Here is a 19,118-nt window from a genome sequence, read left to right on the forward strand (position 1 = left end):
ACTACAGGTCACAATACTTCTCATTCTGCTTCTTCCCTCGCACTGCTCGACTTTGTAATTCCCTCCCATACTCTCTTTTACCAAGCTTTATCACAACTTTGTTCAGGAAACGCTTTTGTAAATGTTAACAGTGCTGTTTGCCGCTGGCCGCTTGACATTTTTGGGGGTGTGGCCCTGTGTTCAGAAATTGTAAGATGCAAAAAACAATTGCTGAGAAACCACACGCAAAATCACAGCATTCCGCAGCTGGGAGGAAGGGAGGGAGGCCAGAACTCCATCACAACATGTGCATCTTGAACCGGCTAAACTGGGGCCCTACCGCTGTGGAATGCGCTCGTTGCATTGCTGTCAGAATGCCTCTCCCATGGGGATGCCGTTAGAGATGTACGGCATTTCTGAATGCCGAAACGCAGAGTCGAGCTTCACAAAATTTGCAGCGTGGGTTCGGGGTGGTACCTCTCTCGCGGTATTCTCACAAGCGTTGCTTACCGGGGCGATGTGGCGGATGCGTGAGAGAGTTGAGAGTGCTTTGGTAGAAACGCGCGGAATGTAAGAGCTCGAGCATTAGGTGCGGAGATGCACCGAGCGGGTTGGGAATTGATCGAATTCTTCAACCACTTTGGAAAAGAGGGTGGAAAGTCAGCCGTTTGGGGCTTGAGTAAGTAATATCTCTGTTGCCGAAAAGGTCGGATAGTTTGAGAGTTAATCATATGAACATTATGGCGGGACCCCGGGGTCCCGAATTAACGGAAGACAAAATGGCAAATAATTTATTTATTTTTGGCGACTCCGTCCCACCGCGCACATGAACGCCGCGACAACACCTGCCGAGGATCATACTGTTGTCATGTCGTCCAAGCGCAGCGAGGACGAATGCGCAGAAGAGCTGAACAAGCGAAACTTTGATTAGCACATCGTGTAGAGCTCGTCGAGAGGAATAGATTGCCGTATCGTTCACCTTCAACAGACATCAAATGACGTCGCAAAGCTGTTTATGCGAGAGCCGGGGGCTTATGGGACCCCGGGGTCCCGCCATAAGGTTCATATACGCGAGCAGACTAATGCCCACTTGTCGGCCAGGTGCCGAGTCACCTGCCACTGGGGGTGTTCTCAGACGTGTAGAGGGTGCTCTATCAAAAACAAATCATTATTATTAAAGGAAGTGTTTGGCGCTGGATTGTAGGTGTAAGTGAAAACGGGGGTTAGTGTGTGGATCGGTAGAGTCACATGGAGGTAGTGCTTGGGAAGAGGATGTGATGCAGTGTGCAGGGTGGAGGAGGTCTGTTTCTGAGATGGGTTCTCTTGGTGCCCAGTGAATGCTTACGAAGGGGAGGACCTAATGGTGAGTGCTGGGATATACAATTGCAGGAGGCCTGGGAGGCAGGTATGGATGCCCTTCGAGTAACATGGACTTGACTGGGACGCTGCCATGCCAAAGGCACGCATGCACGATAGCCGTGAGGATGCAGTGGTGGTTGTTGACAACTAACAAGGAGTCGCGTGTGGGTTAGATGTGCTTTAGTAAACGAGTGAGACAGTGACCAGGGGGCCTACTGGCTCCATTTCACTGGCCAGTGATGTTCGGCCTCTTCTGGGGTTGCTTCCAATACAGCAGCCACCAACAGACCTACGTGGGCCAGCAGCTGGCCTGGTTGTGGTGTCACGGGACATGCCATTCAGATGACCGCTCTTGCATTGAGAGAACACGAGGCTTGGGGACAGCTCGACAGTTCTGGCACAGTCCAAGCCCAGCCCAATCAATTCGACTTTTGTTTCTGTAAATTAGATGTGAGATGTGATTATTTAAAGATCCGTGTGAGCTTGTTACACTCTACCTACCACAGACATTTTACATGTGAATGCCCTGAAAGATGCGTATCTGCTTTTTTATCTTCATGCGTTTGTGTTTTGTCATTTTAATGCCAACAATATCACATTGTGAAATACGGTCGAGTTAATGCACCATACAGGTCACACTTATTTGTGGTTTTATTTGGCTTCTGTCGCAAAGAGTCACGTACACAATATATTGCACAAAATACATAAATAACAATCATGAAGTTTGACTCAGATCAGCACTGTTGGTTATGTACGGTGTGAAAGAAGTTCAACATACATACAAACATTGGTGTACACATGAACCCAATCATTTGAGTGCATAGCTTCTCTCCCTTTTTACCTTTGTTCACCTGGGGCAGCTGCGGATTTTCTAGGGGGATGCCTTCCACGACAGTCAAAGGCTTCCTCTAACGTTCCCCATCCATGCTAATGCTCACTGGTGCGCCCTGTGCCATCTATTGAGCCCTGATGATCTCTTTGGTTCCCAGTTGAAACCACAAAATGAGTCAAAGATGTTAAAGGCACTCAAATATCACATCGTGAAATTATAATTCGACATGCTTGTTTTCAAGTGGCAGCAATTGGGTTAATGACAATACACATTACCATGTAAATGATGTTAAAATGAAGCTTGACAGACAAGGAATCAAGTGTTGGTTAGATGGAGACACAATGTGTGGGCACATCAGGGCAAGTATTGCTGCAGTATCAAGATTGCCATCTTGAAGATTTCAATCACTTTGTAAGCAGTAATCATTCATCAGTATTGCCTCCTCCCTAAATATAATGGAAACAAGGCACTTCATAATTATGTACAGCAATCATTGGCCCCCTAACTGGTAGACTGATTCCCCAGATCTCATGCAAATGACACTCGGCCTGGTCTCTTGATGTTGGTGTCCCACCTGGTGACACAAAATCGACTTGAAACCTGTACCTGACGGCGAGGCAGCCCCCCAGGGCAGAGTGACGGCCGCGGTGCCCGGCCTGGGCTGCGCAGGCAGCTGCCAGGAGCAGGGTGGGGGGGGGGGAGCGCACTTCGTGCTGGGACTCGTAAGTGGCGGCGATTGCATCGAAGCAAAACGACCCGGATTTGAACTAAATACAAAGGCCACTCGGAGGTTCATCAGTGCAAGCGGGGTCCAATCCCCTACAGCTGGTAGCCACTTTCCACCACAAGCACAAAGGGAACATGTGTTAGAAAAGGGCCCGCCCCCCTCTTTAAAATCGTGAATAGGAGTTTATTCCCGCTGGCATATGCAAATGTAAAAGCTCCACCTGAAGGACCCGATTTAAAGGTATTTCATGGAAATTCACGGTTTAACACAGTTGGCACCTTAGACAGGTATCCGATTGGCCTCAGCTCACACAAGAGTGGGAAGCTTCGTGTTTCTCATCAGGAAATCGCATAAATGTCCTTGTTCAATGAGGGACACTTTTAGTTCCCTTCCCGGCCATCTGGGCTGCGTTTAGCTCCACACATCTTCACCAATGCATTGGCCGGACTGCTGGCGATTCTGCAACAGAAGATGGAGCAGTGAGGGTGCATTGACGTTGCAGTTAGTGTGCATTGACAGTCCAGTTAGGGTGCTTGACGGTGTAGTGTTTCACACAATTGAACCACTTATGAAGCTGAACGTAATGTTGCATCATAGTCTATGTACAGGGAGTCCAGCTACTGCAAGGCAATATTGATTACCTCTAGACTGCTAAATGTACCAACTTTATATTCAAGCGTTGCACAGAATGAAAACCTTTTGATGATGTGATGATGAACGTTTCACAGAGGATGGATACCAAAGTCTGGTCAGCGTTTCTGAGTTGCATTGACGATGACTCCAGTTCACTTGCGGGAACACTGCGAATGTTTTTGATTAGAGCTCTTTGGCAAAAGCACCACCCGGATGGATTTAATCTAAAACTGATGTTTGAAAATAGTTTCTCTCATTGCAAAAAGACAAACTTTTGTTTATCCTGCTGTGGGAACACTGTTATGACACCCCCATCTCACAATGGGAAGATCTAAAGCGTAAATCCTGGTTGAGAGTTAACTCGGCCCCATCATCCCTCGAGGGTCCATAAAACGAGCCCCATCTTGTGTCAACAGCGGTTGTGCTGTGGGGTGAGACTGTCTCCTGGCATAGGAATGTGACATTGCCACCACTGCTTTAGGGCTGCCACGACCACACGTCCTAGTGTGCACCGAGGTGGGTGACACATTGTGCCCTGGCTGTGGTTCACTGTGTGTGTGGTCTTTATGCACTCAGGACCTGGGTAAGGCAGCAGGGATGGCACTGGCAAACGCCTATGGGTGGAACACGGACCTACGCCATCCACAGCTCGAAGTAGGTTCAACACTCGTTGACAAGCATTTACGATAAACGCATTCTTATTTTAATGTCATCCACAACTATGCACACATTGCATGATGCATTTAAGAAGCACATGACTAACTGGGATTCGGTATGGTGCTATAAAATACTTTAAAGTCACGGGAAATGTCAGTTGTAAGTAAAATACTTGCGTGTACACGAAAGATGTACACGACCAACGGACCTGTTATTCCACTGGTAAACTCTGTTATGTTAAACACTGAAGTCCCTTTTCTTGGTTTCAGACTTACAATACCACTATGATCAAACTCTGGTTTGGCACCGCAGAGAGGACATATGGCAAATAGCATCGTGGATACCGACTTTGTGCACTGTGGATTTTCAATTTCCGACAAAAATGTCCTGCGGGTAGTTCTACAATTTAGGCAATCTCACAGTGAAAGATTCCACATCATATCTGGGGAGTAATTGTGAAGGTAATTAATTTATATAGTTTATTGAAAACTTGACTTATGCAGTAAATTTGTTTCACGTGCACATGAAAATGAATGCATCGTCACCACCTTCCCAGCGTGAATAACAAAGTGGATGACTGATCTATTTGTGAATGATAGACTTAACTGGCGCTCATGCAAATATCCACTTGCGATCACACCAATGGTTATGCAAATTAACGCGTCCGCAACGCACATCAGAACTCCTGGAACGAGCCCTGTGCATCCTTGCGGCCAATCAGAAGTTCCCCTGCGATGTATCCAGCTGGATGGAACTCTGCGGAGCTGCAGAATAATGACATCTATGGAAACATTTTTTTGTCGGTGTCAAAAATGATGGAGAAAGAATAGGCCTTAGCCTTTCCGGCAATAATACAGGCGTTAAAACAGGTCTCTGGTCTTACACTGGTGAGACAAGGCCATAAAGGAGGTTGTCTTGTCAAAGGGCGTTTGCATGTTTGACTACAAGCAAGTGGTTAATGCAGACTTGATGCCTTGCAATAGGTGTCTATTTGGTGTTCGACCATCTTAACACCTCCTCTGTATTAATGCCGGAAAGGGCAAAGCCTATTTTCTTTTCATCATTCAGAATAATCATCTCTTCCAATCGGCGGCATTTTGCGGATCATTGCAGTGCAATGGCTCGTCGTCAATGTCTGTTTCGCCATCCGTAAATGACCGACATCTCTTTCGCGCGTGTAGGTGCTTCTGTACGCAGCAAGCAAATCTGCCTGAACGCTCGGTGGCCTGAACATCCACTTTTAATAGACATTCCATCCAAGCTGCACAACAACACGTGTCAACTCTAGCAGTCTATAAGTACTGCAGCGCCTCCGTGTGGCCGCACGTGACGCTACGTGGCTTTGTTCTATAACAAGCGTGGCGCCGTACATGGGTAGTGGCTACACCTGTGACTTAGCGGCAGCAGGGATTTTGCCGGAGGCATTGGCGAGCACCTGGAGTTGTCGGATCCCAGTGAGATCTGCAGAATTGCGGATCACACTGGTTCACGATCAGATTATTGAATGCGATCTGAAGCATGTGATTGTGCCCCACGAGACCAAAATCGCGCTGGCCAAAGTAAATGTGTAACTCCTTTTGGATATATATGTGGAAATTAAATAATTATTTATCCCATTCCAGCGTATATTTATAATTTTACATTTGTAACACGCACAGTTTACGTTCACTGCCATGCGGAGAGAAAACGATTCAGAGGCGCAGGAAACCACAGGCAAGCGGGAAGGTAGCCAAAGTTAGCGCCAACAATTTCCCAAGCTCTGTGGTCCTCTATTTGGATGTTTGACCAACTCCATTCATAATGCATGATACTTGATACATTACACTGTCCCTCGTATTCACGTTTGGTTGCCCTGTACTTGGCTGTGTTATTTTGCAGGTGTTCGTGCATTTGAATGATTTTTATTGCGTTGTGGCATTTCCTGTTACACGGTGAGTCAGCAGCAGCTCACACCTTATCTAAGCCAATTGTACATAAACTGTTTATTTCACAATCTCAATTACGTCATCAAAAATAAAAAAAAGTATTTTGTGTGTGGCTGTCTTATCCTGAATCCAGTTGTCCATCCATGGGATCCAGCTAATCCTCCAATCTTTCTGGATATTTACCAATTGTTTCTTCCTGTTATCTGTGAATCACGAATTAGGATACCTGGACAAGACGACTTACGACCTTTGTATGCAAATTGTTGACAGTCCACAGATAACATACATTTGAGAAAACAACTATTCCCAAGAATTACAAGATATTGACAAGATGTTTCACTGACAAAACAAAAATTATTTATGAGTACTTGGATCTCTCGGTTTTTTTTAAAGCTGTCAACGATGTAAAAATACTTTATTTTTTTATGTACATATGTTGAACTTCTTTCGCACCGTACGTGGCCAACTGTGCTCATCGGAGGTGTGAGGGAAGGACAACAACTACACACAAAGAGCACAGTTGTAAAGAAATGTTTCAACTTAAATGTTCAAGTGCAGAGCTTAATGTTTGCAAAATGTTTAATTGTATTGCATATGAACAAAATCAATGAAAGCTGTTATATGTTCTTCCCAGGTTTCCGTTGTCAAAAAGAGCGTACTGCATTCGCTCCGGATTACGTTCCACCGTGGCGTATGCCATGGCCAGCCTCGCGGGAATCCAGGTACTGTGCGCAAGCCAGGGACGTGAATGTCCCATTGTTAAGCTCGTGGTACGTGGGCTGTCAGAATCAGAATTACACTGGAGGAATCCGATGAGTTATAAAGCTGTCCAGTAAGGGGCGGGTCAGAAGATTATTACACGATCGGAGTGCAAAGTGTAGGAAAGGTAAACAGATCACTTAAAAAAATATATATACAAATTAAACTAAACAATTTGTTATCTTACCAGGGTGAAGCCCACCGAGCTATTAACTACTGCGACACCGCTAGAGGGGACAGGGCGGGGCGTTTCAGGCTACGCCGAGGCCAAACAACTCCATATGTTTCAGTCAGTTTCAGGCAATATATCAGATGACGGCATTTTGCTTGAAATTGCCAAGCATCTTGGGGACAGAATTTAAGAATTTTATTTGTTTGGCTATGTTGGGTGGTGGGAGGGCCTTACAACATAAAATCGACCAGATCGTGTCTGTGCAAAACCTACGCATTACATCTGAATTAATTACACAAACAACTGTGTATGTTTGGTATATTGATGTCATCAGTAACAACCATTTTCTTAATGCAGGTTCAAACCATCAAGGCATCTTAGAAGATAGTAACTGCTTAATGCTCAAAGCGAATGCGTGGCTAAAGTGCGATACACAGGAGTCACGAATCTGTGTTGTGTGTTTTTGTCAGCCACATGCAGTTGTCATGGACCCCATGTGTGGCATGGGGACACTGCTATTGGAGGCTGCTATGGCATGGAAGGTGAGTGGGGCTTTATAGGCCGCCTGTATTTTTCTTCTATAAGGAATTCGCCAAACATCCAAAAACGTCTTGGCCATCATTGAGGTTACCATGCAAAACTAAACGATCCATGGGATTTAAAAGCTGAGTGAACCTCACTGCCTGGGCACTGATAACGGTGTCAATTGATTACTCAATCGGATAACTCAGAGCAGCAAGCATCGCCCCTTATTGGTAAAATATTGTCCGCTTGCAGGCCGAGTGCCGAGTCAACTTGTCCCGCACAGAGGTAGCTGCTACTGGGTGGGGTGGGGGGGGGTCTCCTTTGAGAATGCCTGAGCTGGGATGTGATACAAGTTACTTATTGCGTGTAAAGTGCTCAGAGACTCCCCAGTGTGATAGTGCTCGATCAAAAGCAAGTCCGTTTTATTTATTATCGCCATTTATGTTGTAAATAAACTAGAGAAATGGCATGGAGCCAGGTTTGCAGATTTGGCCGTGCAGCCATCGGAGTCAATCTTGAGGAAGCTCTGGGATCTAAGACGCAGTGGACGATTCACTGGCTGTGATATCATGGGTGCGATATTTAAAAAAAAAAAATGTCACTGAAATTTTCTGCGAGGTCCACTGATGACAGGAGGGCTATCCTGGCTCCGTCGGGGTCATAGAATTCATGGCCAAAAGGAGATCAATAGTCCAATTTATAACAAACACAAATTCACACACATTAGTCTTAAAGCATGAACGAAGCATGACTTACATGAATTATGTTCAGTCCACAGTCCGTAACACGATGTACGTAAATATAATTGTTGGATCATTGTGGTCGCGCCAGGCAAGAGCACAGATTTACGCAACAAAAATGTTTTTTTTTTTTCCCAGACCGTGCGCTGCCTTGGAACAGATGTGGACGCACAGCAACTCGCGCACGCAAAAGAGAACATTCACTTTGCAGAACTGGATCATAGGATTGGGTTGCTTCAAGCTTCCGTCACAGGTGAAATATGGCAATCTGTGCATGTTTGTATATTTTTACTTTGCAGCCTAGAGTAACTTTTGACTGTGTTACTTTTGAATGTCTCTTTTTAATAATAAACGTTTGATCCCATTATGGCTGAGACATGACTATGGAATGTTGTGTATGTGAACCCGTTGATGCCTTTTAGCCCTGCCGATCCCCTGCAGTGCTATTGACGTCATCATCTGTGACATTCCTTTTGGACAGAAGTATAGCAGTGATGAAGAGATGAAACATCTAATGCCAAAAATATTACAAGAAATGATGAGGTAAGCATGTTTTGTAAGAATTTTTAGTCAATGTCGTATTGCCTGGCGTGAGAATGGTACTTTTCTGTAGTTTTGAAAAATCATATCATAGCCAATTCCCAACTGAAACAATCATGCACCTTTCCTACACCCGATGTTATCGTCATCTCTGATGGGTCCCATTGACGAAACCTGTCGAGGCACGCGTGCCCAAGGGGCACGGTCCAGCAGCAGAGCCATAGACTTCCAAGTTCAAACTCCAGTCAGGGCTTGCTCCTCAGTGCCACCTCGTGGCAGTCCCGAGTGGTTGTCCTACAAAGAAACCGGCTGCCACGCCAGCCATGCGGCATTCCCATCGCTTGGTCAAGGCCACCACCAATGGAGAGCCGCGCTACTGCACGAGATTTTAGGCAGGGAGATGATGTGATGGAAATCACAAGAGCCCTTTTGGTACACCCATATAACAATGACGTTGTAGACGTATGGACCACAGCCGCTACACACAGGCCATTAATGAAAAGTGCGGGTTGAGCTATTTTCTCCAGGAATTTTTTTTGGCAAAATAATTTGCTTCATCGTTTTTTCCACGCAAACTTTTACTATCAATTATTATTCTGTGCCAGATCTTAGTTTTTCAAACACTGCTTGGTTAAAGCATGAAAGAATTGGTGGTATTGTTTTTTTTCCAACACGAAACTCTTTAACTGTACCGTGAAGTTAAAGCCAATGGGACCTTCGCATACTGAGGCCTGGTATGGTGACAAACGCCTCCACTAAATTATTATGCGAAAGGTTTTGGGAATCTAGGGAGGTCGAGCTTGACACTCACCTGCAGGGGCAGCAAGTTGCCAGCACGAGGCAGCACCACAAGCAAGCTGCTATCCTACTGTGAATGGACAGTGTCCATTCTTTCCTCCTTGCACGCGCGCACACTGAGAGTGGGACTCGCCGACTGCCTACAGGGAACCTAGAAAAAGTCCTGAGACTAAAGGAGGCGTATGTGTAAAGATTAGGCGTGGAGGAGACCTTCATCCATCAGTGGCTTGACTATAACGTCTGACAATGATGATGATAACTGTTTGAGTACTTTTGCATGCTATAAATAATTAAATCAGCCGATAAATTCTCAACATGTAGATTATCGTGGTCTCGATGTTCCGTCACTTCTACATTATTAACCTTTTCTTCCAGGGTGCTACGAGTTGGTGGCAACATCGTTCTTCTCGTCAGCTGCCAAATGTCAACTCGCGTACGCAGTCTGTCTCAAGAGCTGCACAAAATTTGCGACAAGAATACCGAGTCTTCGGGTGAATCAGCTGCTGCTGCTGCCAAAACAATGGTTTTTCAGGATACAAGTGATCCACAAGCAACATCAAATGAAGACGGACAGCGGTGTGCTCAAGCAAGAGCCGAATCGTGCGTTGAGAGCGAAGAGGTGACGTGCGACTCAAGGCTGACGTGTGAAGGCGTGTACCCTGTGAGTCTGGGGGAAACCGACGCCTGTATCCACAGGTACAAGAAAACAGCAACTCCCACGTGAGGATGTTGCCCAGGGGTTGCTCACCAAGGGGAGGACCTAATGGTGAGTGCTGGAATATACTCTAGCAGTAGGCCTGGGAGGGAGGGTGGGTGCGATTAGAGTAACATGTTTTAAGTCATGTTTGCTCTAAGCCAGGTGAGAGTTCATTGAGACTCAAGGTCGTTTTTCCAAGGGTCACAGAAAGCAATGGAACAGTGACCACACACCCCTTGGGCTGCACCGCAACCTCTCAATGGCTGCGCCCACTGTACGATCCTCCCCTACCCCACCTCACACACAGTGGTGGCACAGAAGCCTCCTCGCACTTCTGTGTGTGAGAGGAGGGCCGCGCAGGAGATGTGAAAGGGATACCTTCACTCACAGCCATCCATGCCTTGGAAATGAAGAAGCAGCCTCAGTCATTCCAACCCTGACCACAGTGACACATGGTGCATCACACAGACAGGGTAAGTGCTGTTAACGAGCACCTCTGAAGGCCAACAGAAGGCTTGCACCACTACGCCCGGCTACCTTCGTCTCCCCACTCGTGATGTGTATGTACCACCGAGTCAACCTAGGAGGCCAAAGTCCAGTTTATATATTTGGCGCTTAATGTTGGCCGTGAACCCCTGGTTGGCAGGTTCGTAGTGCATTGCGCTAACCACGACCCACTCATGTGGGACTGTGTATGCTCACTTGCATACACAGTCCCACATGTACACACAATACTTGCTTGCAAATGAAACGCTTGACCTGACACTCATCCCCTCACGAACCGTGGAAATGCTGCTTTTCTTGTGTATCTGCCTATCTGTATCACGCAGGGCCTTGGGTTGGTTTGGAAACTGAGCCGTATACAGACCTAATTATTTAGTCATTTGGCATTGGAAGTGAAGTACAAGCATCCAGACATCCACCCTTAGTCTTTCCCTGTGGAAGAGATATGTGGATGACACTTTGGTCATTTGGCCACATAGCCTCCCAGCTTTGAACCATTTCCTAGACCACATCAATTTCAGACACCCATCCATCAAATTCACCATGGAAGTAGAGAAAGATGGCAAGCTGCCAATCTTGGATGTTCTGTTTGAGAGGACTGATGGCTCTTTGGGACATTCTGTTTACAGGAAGTCCACCCACACAGATTCCTACTTGAAGCCTGATTCCCACCACCACCCGGCTCAAAAGAATTCTATCAAAACATTATACCATAGAGCTCATTGCATTTCTGACCAACACCACCTGACCAGTGAATTAAAACATGTACATCTAGCCCTCAAGATGAACGGTTACTCTGACCGTATCATCCGCCAAGCTGTTTCTCCCTCCATACAGAAACAACCACTTGACACTCCGATCAAAATCATCACACTGCCATACATTGCAGGCGTTACTAAAAAGATCTCCAAAATTCTAAACAAACACAAGATCCAAGTTCGATTCAACACAGTACACAAAATCCGTGATCTGATCCCATCCGTAAAGGATGTCATCCCTGACTTACAGTACCCCGGTGTTTACAAATTGAGTTGTATCTGCGGTGACTGCTATATCGGGGAGACAAAACGACATATTTCTGACCGAATTCGCGAGCACAAATCAGATTTGAAACATGGCAGAACTAATTCGTCGGCCGTGGCTGATCATTGTCTCAACACAGCGGGTTCTCATGAGATTGTTTTCTCTGATACCAAAGTACTATGCAAACCTCCCGGTTATTACCAAAGATTTGTCCATGAAGCCATCCAGATATACAAACATTGACACAACTTCAACCGAGAGGATGGTTTTAAATTAAGCAACCACTGAAAAGATGTCATAAACCAAGTCAAAACTTTAGCTACCTTATAAGCACACAGCATATTCTTTCCAAATTTTTCCATTTTGTTTCCATTTTTCCATTGCCCCCGTGCAGCGACCCACCGCATCCCCCGCACCATCAACATAACAAAAGACGGATTAACTTAGCCCCGAACCCCATCAATGTCCCATACTTGGCTCCTCCCCCCCCCTTAACCTGTATTTAAGCTCGAGGCTCTCAGAGCCTCCCCACTTGATGCAGCGATCTTGCTGTGACTGTTCCACCTGAAGACGGAAGCTTGTGTTGCCTCCGAAACGTCGTGATTTAATTTAGTTGTTTTCTTTTATTTTACCTATGTGACTTTACTGAAAAAAAACAAAGAGTATGAATCCTTTCAGTCATGAAAGCTTCAAATCTAGAACACTTGTAGCCTTAAAAAGGAAGCTATAGAAATGTTTAAGTCATATTTCAGGCAATGGCCTTTCTGCTCTTTGCTATAAAGGGACCATTGCCCGAAATGATGCTTGGTATATTTTTGGAGGAATGCGACTCTTTAAAGACTCCTGCGCGCACCCAATTCGCCGCCTCAGTCTGTCCAGGCAGACAGGGCGGGGGGGGGGATGTGCTCACTTTTGCCCATCGTGATGTTGGGGAATTCAAGTCACCATGGCTACAGTATCCCTGCTGTCGTTGACATTTCGCGGTATTTTAACTTGCTACTCGACGTCTGTAATGTCACGATACATATGCTGATGTGACTTCCTATTCTTCAAGCTCCTCTGTGGGTCATTCTTGTAAAACAGCTGATGGTTGAATGTTTAACCCACGTGAACAAATAAAATCAATCAAATTGTTCTTCATAAGCATTTGTATTCCCAGCTCACTGTGCATCTTCACTTCGCACCTCCTGGCTTTGACATTCCTCCTCAGACACTGGTGTAACCATCAACAAGGCCGATGCACACTTGATGAATGCAAAATTGAAGACAAGCCACAGTTGCGCCATTGTGGCCATGCAACTCAATCTATGGACCATATAATAAAAACACTAGTCTGTGCTCATTCAACAGAATAGCAATACTAAACAAACTCCCTTGAAGCCCTCTGACGGCCACAAGATCTCGACATTGTTATTTAGCTCCCCAACTGTATTGCCTTCGCAAGAATAGAATAGCACTGATGTTGACGACACCGCAGTGCCGGCACTTACCGGAAGGAGCCGAGGACCGTGGTGACCGACCAGTGCGGGTGACGGAGACACTTGAGGGCCAGCGCCGTGAGCGCAATCCCCAGCACCAGCAGGCTCGCCACCACCACACCGGCCACCACGCCGGCGCCTGTGAAACAACGCACACGCCCCCCCCCCCCCACCCCACCCGATGCACCACACATCTCTGTCTTGCTTACCTCACCGCGAGAGCCACGCGCCCCGAGAGCAGACGTTGCAATGGCAAGGTAAATGCTTCATTGGTAAATACTGGGGGGGGGGGGAGGCCCATATTGAACAGAGAGGGTGGTCATTGTCTATAAATATCTGGAATTGGTTCCAGCAAGCGTGACTGCCGATGAGGCACTGAATGTCAATTTTGGTCCCAAGAATACTGGTGGCTGAACTCATGCTGCTGAAATTATGCACTCCCGGAAGGCCGTGCGGCTGCTGGGATGTGTAAAGAAAATATTTGTATTTTCATGTGGAGAGACAAATATGGGAAGGTGACTTTTTAAAGTATTTTTGTGGCCATCTACAGACTTGCAATTCTAACATACATTTTCCCAATCCTGGTTATTACAAAACCCTAACTCTAGCAGTTTGTTATTTAGCTCCTGAACCATATTGCCTCCGATTAGCATTGTTGGCTACGTCGGGAGCAAAAGAAGTTCACTATATATATAGATCATATTCTTGGTTCTTTCGGTAAAGTCACGTAGAAGGGAAACAATAAAATAATAAAAATATAAAACAATAAAATTCTCACGACGTTTCGACTGCAACACAAGCAATCATCATCAGGTGTTGAGGTGTTGATGATGATTGCTTGTGTCGCAGTCGAAACGTCGTGAGAATTTTATTTTATATTTTTATTATTTCATTGTTTCCCTTCTACGTGACTTTACCGAAAGAACCAAGACTATGAATCCCTGCAGTCACGAAAGCTTTAAATCAACATTTGTATATAGATCATCGCCAATCAGAACGGGCAACTAGGTGATTGAGGATCGCGGCATCGGATGAAATGCTGCTGCTGCCCTGCCACTGACCGGTGGCCGGCGGAACGGGCCCACTGTCGACGCTGCCCCCATTGCCCGGCTGATCGCAGTGCGGCGGATCCCAGCCAGGGTCACAGTGGCAGTTCCCTTTACTGTTGCAAACCTGCAGGCGCGAGAGCACGGGGAGAGATTTACACACATGGTAGTATTGAAATTTACTTTCCAATTATCTCTTTAAATCTGGCTTCATAAACAAAACCGCTCGAGATATGAACCTTATGACAGGACCCCGGGGTCCCAAATAAACGAAAGTCAAAATCGTTAATTAATTTATTTTTGGCGACTCCGTCCCACCACGCACATACACACCGCTACCCACCTGGCACGGATCATTCTGTTGTCATGTCGTCCAAGCGCAGAGAGGACGAATGCGCAGAAGAGCTGAACAAGTGAATGCACTCCATGCTTGGGTATGGGCAGGATCATAAGTCTTATCCAAAGCTGCTCAAACTGCCTACACGACTTAAGTCCTTTATTTGTTACAACGGTATGCAGTGAAACTGCTCACTTATCTTCATTATTATTTGTGACCTAACAATGTCTGCAGCCAGGATAAATCGATGACAATCCTATTACCTGCAGATATTTAACAAATAAGATGCGTTGCACCGTTAATTCCTCCTGTTTGATAAGACTTCTCTTGTCCGTATGCATCTGTGCAGATAGGTTTTTTTTGCGGTTAAGCCATCGTCCCCACGTACCGCTCGTATCAATGCGGATAAGAGGAGCGGCGACCCACTACTTTGTAGAGCAACATTGGTATAAACGCTTGTTACAATATGAACAGCGCATTGAAAACTCGTACTATTTTACGTACTATTTACAAAGTGTTCACAAATCCACACTGAGAAACACGATGATTGATAGAGGGGGTGTCAATAATTTTTTCGATAGTGTCTTTAAATAGAGGTACTGCAGGTAAGTAGTTTTCAGTTTTAAAGGCATAGTTTAACAAGACAATACTTGCCACCATCCTTCAAACCCATTGGTGAGAAAGAGCAAAGGTTTTGTTTACATTATAATATGTTTATGTGAGAGCCGGGGGCTTATGGGACCTCGAGGTCCCACCATGAGGTTCATATGTTGCATTATTAAATACTGAAAATGTTCAGATACTGGACTCGTGCATACATTTCCACATTTATTCTTTCTTTCGCTTGTTAACCCAGGAACGCCTCACTGGGTCTCAAGACCTTTTTTTTTCAGGAGGGCCCTGCCAAGTTATCCCAGTTGGGAGCGATGTTGCCGTTTGTAATCCCAATTGAGTAATTTGCTGGAAGTTTTTCAGCATTGGGATGTTTGGCCAATGCCAGTTACATTCGTATGTTATTTTATTTAAGGGAGGAAACCAGAGAACCTGGGGGAAACCCATGCAGAACGCAGGGAGAGAACATACAAACTCCACACAGGAAGGGTCGGGAATCAAGCCCAGGCCCGTCTTGCTTTGAGGTGCGAGCGTCACCGCTGCGCTGCCACCACCCTGCCACTCGCGTGGTGTTTTGAGCGGTGCGAGATTGTGCACAATAAACACTTACCCCATGAGCGTTACATTTTGATGAGCACGCTTCAAATCCCAGGGTAGAAACGTTAACACACTCCCGATTGTGGCAGATCTGGTAAAAGAAGAAAACAATTTAGGAACACAGATGGAGGATTATTTAGAGAGCTCTCGAGATGTGTATGCAATCCTAAGCCGGCTGTGAGCAAATGAAAGACAAGACATGGGTTTCATCGCTGACTTGAGTGCGAGGAGTCCGCGGGCTGCCACCTTCTGCTCAGTTCCACGGCGACCGCCTTGGGGGGGTGGGGGACTCCGTGAGGCTGGCCAGCCGGCCGCTCACTCGGAGCCCCACTTCATCACGGCCCTGAGCCTAGGGTGGACCCTTCCAGGAGGGTCCTGCCGCATTGTGTTTTTATTTGAAGATGTTTTCAGCCAATTATTGAGTGTTTACACAAGTGGGAGGAAACCTAGCACCTGGAGAAAACCCACGCCTTCTGCGAGGGCACAACACTATCCGCGTACAGATGGACGCAGATGGTGATTAGTCCACTTGCTGTACACTGCCTTCTGGCGAGCCAGGGTATGCAACCTGCTCGACGACCACGGGAAGGGAGGTTCACAACATTGGCGTGGTGATCCACCAACCCTCGCTGCTGCCTCCGCAGTGCTGGATTACAGGCCACGTGCAGCGTAGCCACCATTGCCGCCGCCCGGTTGCGTCTTACACAGCTGCGGTGGGCAAGAAAAAACAAAGGCGCGGAGGAATCTCAGGCGTTGGCAAAATACCTTCCTCGGTCCGCACGTCGTTCCGGCGAGCGCGAGGCCCGGGTCCGGGATGTCCGAGTAGACGTGCACGCCCTTGCAGAGCACGCTCCGGCCGCCCCGCGTGGGCACCGTGGTCCGGATGGTCACGGCCCCTCCTCCCACCACAGGGGCCTCTGCCCCTCCCCCGCACTGCAACTTGCCGCACAGGGCGTGCCTGTTCCAGAGATGCACGCGGATACGGCGAGGCACGCGGGGCCGTGGACCGACTTAGGACGCGCCAGACGGAGCAAGATGGCAAGTACACAGTGGTTATTGGAGGACAGACAAAAATTGGTCGGGCGTGAAACAAAGATTTAAATAAACAATAAATAAGCAGACGCAATGCCTCCATCACATATGCCTCAGCCCTCCACACATCCCATCAGCATAATTTTAGTAGCATTGGTTCAACACACGCAAACTCTGGACCAGTTTTGACATTCAATGTCTCATCAGCAGAGTCAGCCTCGCTTGAACCAATGCTGGCGAGCTGCCAGATGTTTATAGGCAAGGGCCCTCTTTAGATATGGCTTCTAGTTTGACGACAAGCTATATAAGCACACGCAATAATATTCTCATGAATACAGGTGGCTAGCAAGGTTTACATTGAGACAAAAGGTCTCTGTGCATGGTCAAAATCTGGAGGCAATAACCACAGAAAAGGTTCGAACAGTATTTCACGAACTCACTTGTGGTGTCCATTTAAGGAAGCAACGCCACTGGTGCTCCTCCACATCAAGTGGCACCCAGTTCAGCCCTGATCCACGGACGCTAACGGGGGCGAATTTATCGATGACATCACGACTCCTTAATGGAACCGCCGGGCGCCTCCCCTCTGCCTTACTTTTGGCTGCCATCCGATGTGGCGCACGGGCCTTGCCCACGTCACCCCAACGACGGGGAGGAGCGCGTCGGACTCCAGCAGCAACCCGGCAAATGCCACCCTGGCACAACCGTCACGGTGGAAACAGTTTCCACCGTGACTTGCCACCAACAACACCGATTAGACCCAAAATCCGTATTGCAAGGGAGATCTGGGAGAGGTACAAGGGTGGGGGGGGGGGGAGACAAAAAATGTAGGGATAGAAAAACGAGGCACAAAATACGTGGGACAAATTATAAAGTAAATTGGTGAAAAATGAAAGTGACGACAAAGCACGTGTGCGAAAATATATGGGAGTGGTTGCTAAAAATTGGCTGGAAGTGCAGCCTAACAGACAAACGGAGAGACGTTATAGCCGCACGGCTCAGCGGCAGGAGGGCAGGCGGCTCGCAATCAGAAGGCCGCCATGGTTTACCCATGGATTGATTCGCCCCCTGCCATAGGAATGTGGAATTTCCACCATTTTCTCGGGGTTGTAGACAGGAGATGCGCACAGCACCCTCAGTGCTCATGTGAGCAGGAGGTCGCTCTGAATTGGGGCCAGAGTCTGGTGAATGGAGATTGAGGAAATTATTCAACTGGAACCGCAGAGGGGGGGGGGGAGACTTGTCAGGCAGCACTTACTCCTCTGTGCAGGTCACGTACTCCCCGGACGTGTCCTTGCCACAGTTCCCGTACTTGTCTCCTGCTCCATTCACCTCCACGAAGCACTCACGGGGGGCAGCGTAAGCACCTATAACCACAGAGACAAAGAACCCCCCCCCCTATAATATAGCCTTCACAGACTGTTGGGTAAAGTGCTGTTAGCGAGCAACCTATTAAAATAATGACAATGCGCACGATTGGGTGGGTGGCCAGCACCACGCCCGGTCGCCTTTGCCTCCCCGGTGCTGACGTGCACACACACGGCACCAGGTACTCATTCATCACTGAGGAATGAATTTCCGGTCTCCTGGTTGCATACGCAATAGGATTCTCGGACAAGAGGGCGACATAGGATTGCTTATATACTTTACATAAAATAATACATCATCTGCGCCTGAGACAAACAGTAATGTAATAAATAAAGGCGCAGCCCTGAAATTTCTCACCCCACGCCACTGCCGGCCAAATGGCCTCCACTAGAGAAGAACTCCAGACAACCCCTCTAACTCGAAAGCTCGTCGAAAGTCAGTACCCACATTTTACCCCATCACATGCGACTTGCCAGTCGACTAACTGGTGCACCCATTTCAGTTAAACCGAAGCAAATGGGCGTGACAGGTTAAAGCGATTGTAAGAATGTTAACGTCTGTCCTCGTGCTACTTTGTCTTTGATCGAGGACAGCGCGCGGCCAACGGTCTTGCAGCCGCGCGGCTTCGTTAGCATGGAGGATCCGCTCGCAGCTGCGTGGCCATGTGCGCGGCCCGTGAGGGGGTGGAATTGCGTCATTTGTGTGACGTCACAGCGTGGCATCGCGGCGTGACATCATATTGTGGCATCACGTGACGCCGCGGCGTGACGCCGTGTCG

At 47.3% G+C, this 19,118-nt stretch overlaps 2 protein-coding genes across 9 annotated transcripts in view; one reads left to right on the plus strand and one right to left on the minus strand.

Annotated features, from left to right (window-relative positions):
• Positions 1-13,013, plus strand: part of THUMPD2 (THUMP domain 2 tRNA and snRNA guanosine methyltransferase) — a 32,237-nt gene extending 19,224 nt beyond the window's left edge. For 3 of the 5 annotated variants that reach the window (XM_076065616.1, XM_076065618.1, XM_076065617.1), the window contains 7 exons: positions 4,107-4,184; positions 6,066-6,118; positions 6,747-6,834; positions 7,514-7,585; positions 8,447-8,561; positions 8,731-8,851; positions 10,022-13,013. In XM_076065616.1, the coding sequence (XP_075921731.1) occupies positions 4,107-4,184; positions 6,066-6,118; positions 6,747-6,834; positions 7,514-7,585; positions 8,447-8,561; positions 8,731-8,851; positions 10,022-10,370 (876 nt within the window). In that variant the 3' untranslated portion in view covers positions 10,371-13,013. Of the gene's footprint in view, positions 1-4,106; positions 4,185-6,065; positions 6,119-6,746; positions 6,835-7,513; positions 7,586-8,446; positions 8,562-8,730 lie in introns of all 5 variants that reach the window. The other 2 variants (XR_012941263.1, XM_076065619.1) reach the window with 2 other exon arrangements.
• Positions 1,966-19,118, minus strand: part of LOC116940207 (disintegrin and metalloproteinase domain-containing protein 12-like) — a 39,985-nt gene continuing 22,832 nt past the window's right edge. For all 4 annotated transcript variants that reach the window (XM_076065615.1, XM_076065611.1, XM_076065614.1 and 1 more), the window contains 6 exons: positions 18,231-18,339; positions 16,706-16,898; positions 15,954-16,031; positions 14,410-14,521; positions 13,361-13,487; positions 1,966-3,356 (listed from right to left, as the gene is read on the minus strand). In XM_076065615.1, the coding sequence (XP_075921730.1) occupies positions 3,278-3,356; positions 13,361-13,487; positions 14,410-14,521; positions 15,954-16,031; positions 16,706-16,898; positions 18,231-18,339 (698 nt within the window). In that variant the 3' untranslated portion in view covers positions 1,966-3,277. The remainder of the gene's footprint in view (positions 3,357-13,360; positions 13,488-14,409; positions 14,522-15,953; positions 16,032-16,705; positions 16,899-18,230; positions 18,340-19,118) is intronic.

This window comes from Petromyzon marinus, chromosome 8, assembly GCF_048934315.1.
Source record: "Petromyzon marinus isolate PM22_M1 ecotype Great Lakes invasive population chromosome 8, UKy_Petmar_22M1.pri1.0, whole genome shotgun sequence".
Lineage (NCBI taxonomy): Eukaryota > Metazoa > Chordata > Hyperoartia > Petromyzontiformes > Petromyzontidae > Petromyzon > Petromyzon marinus.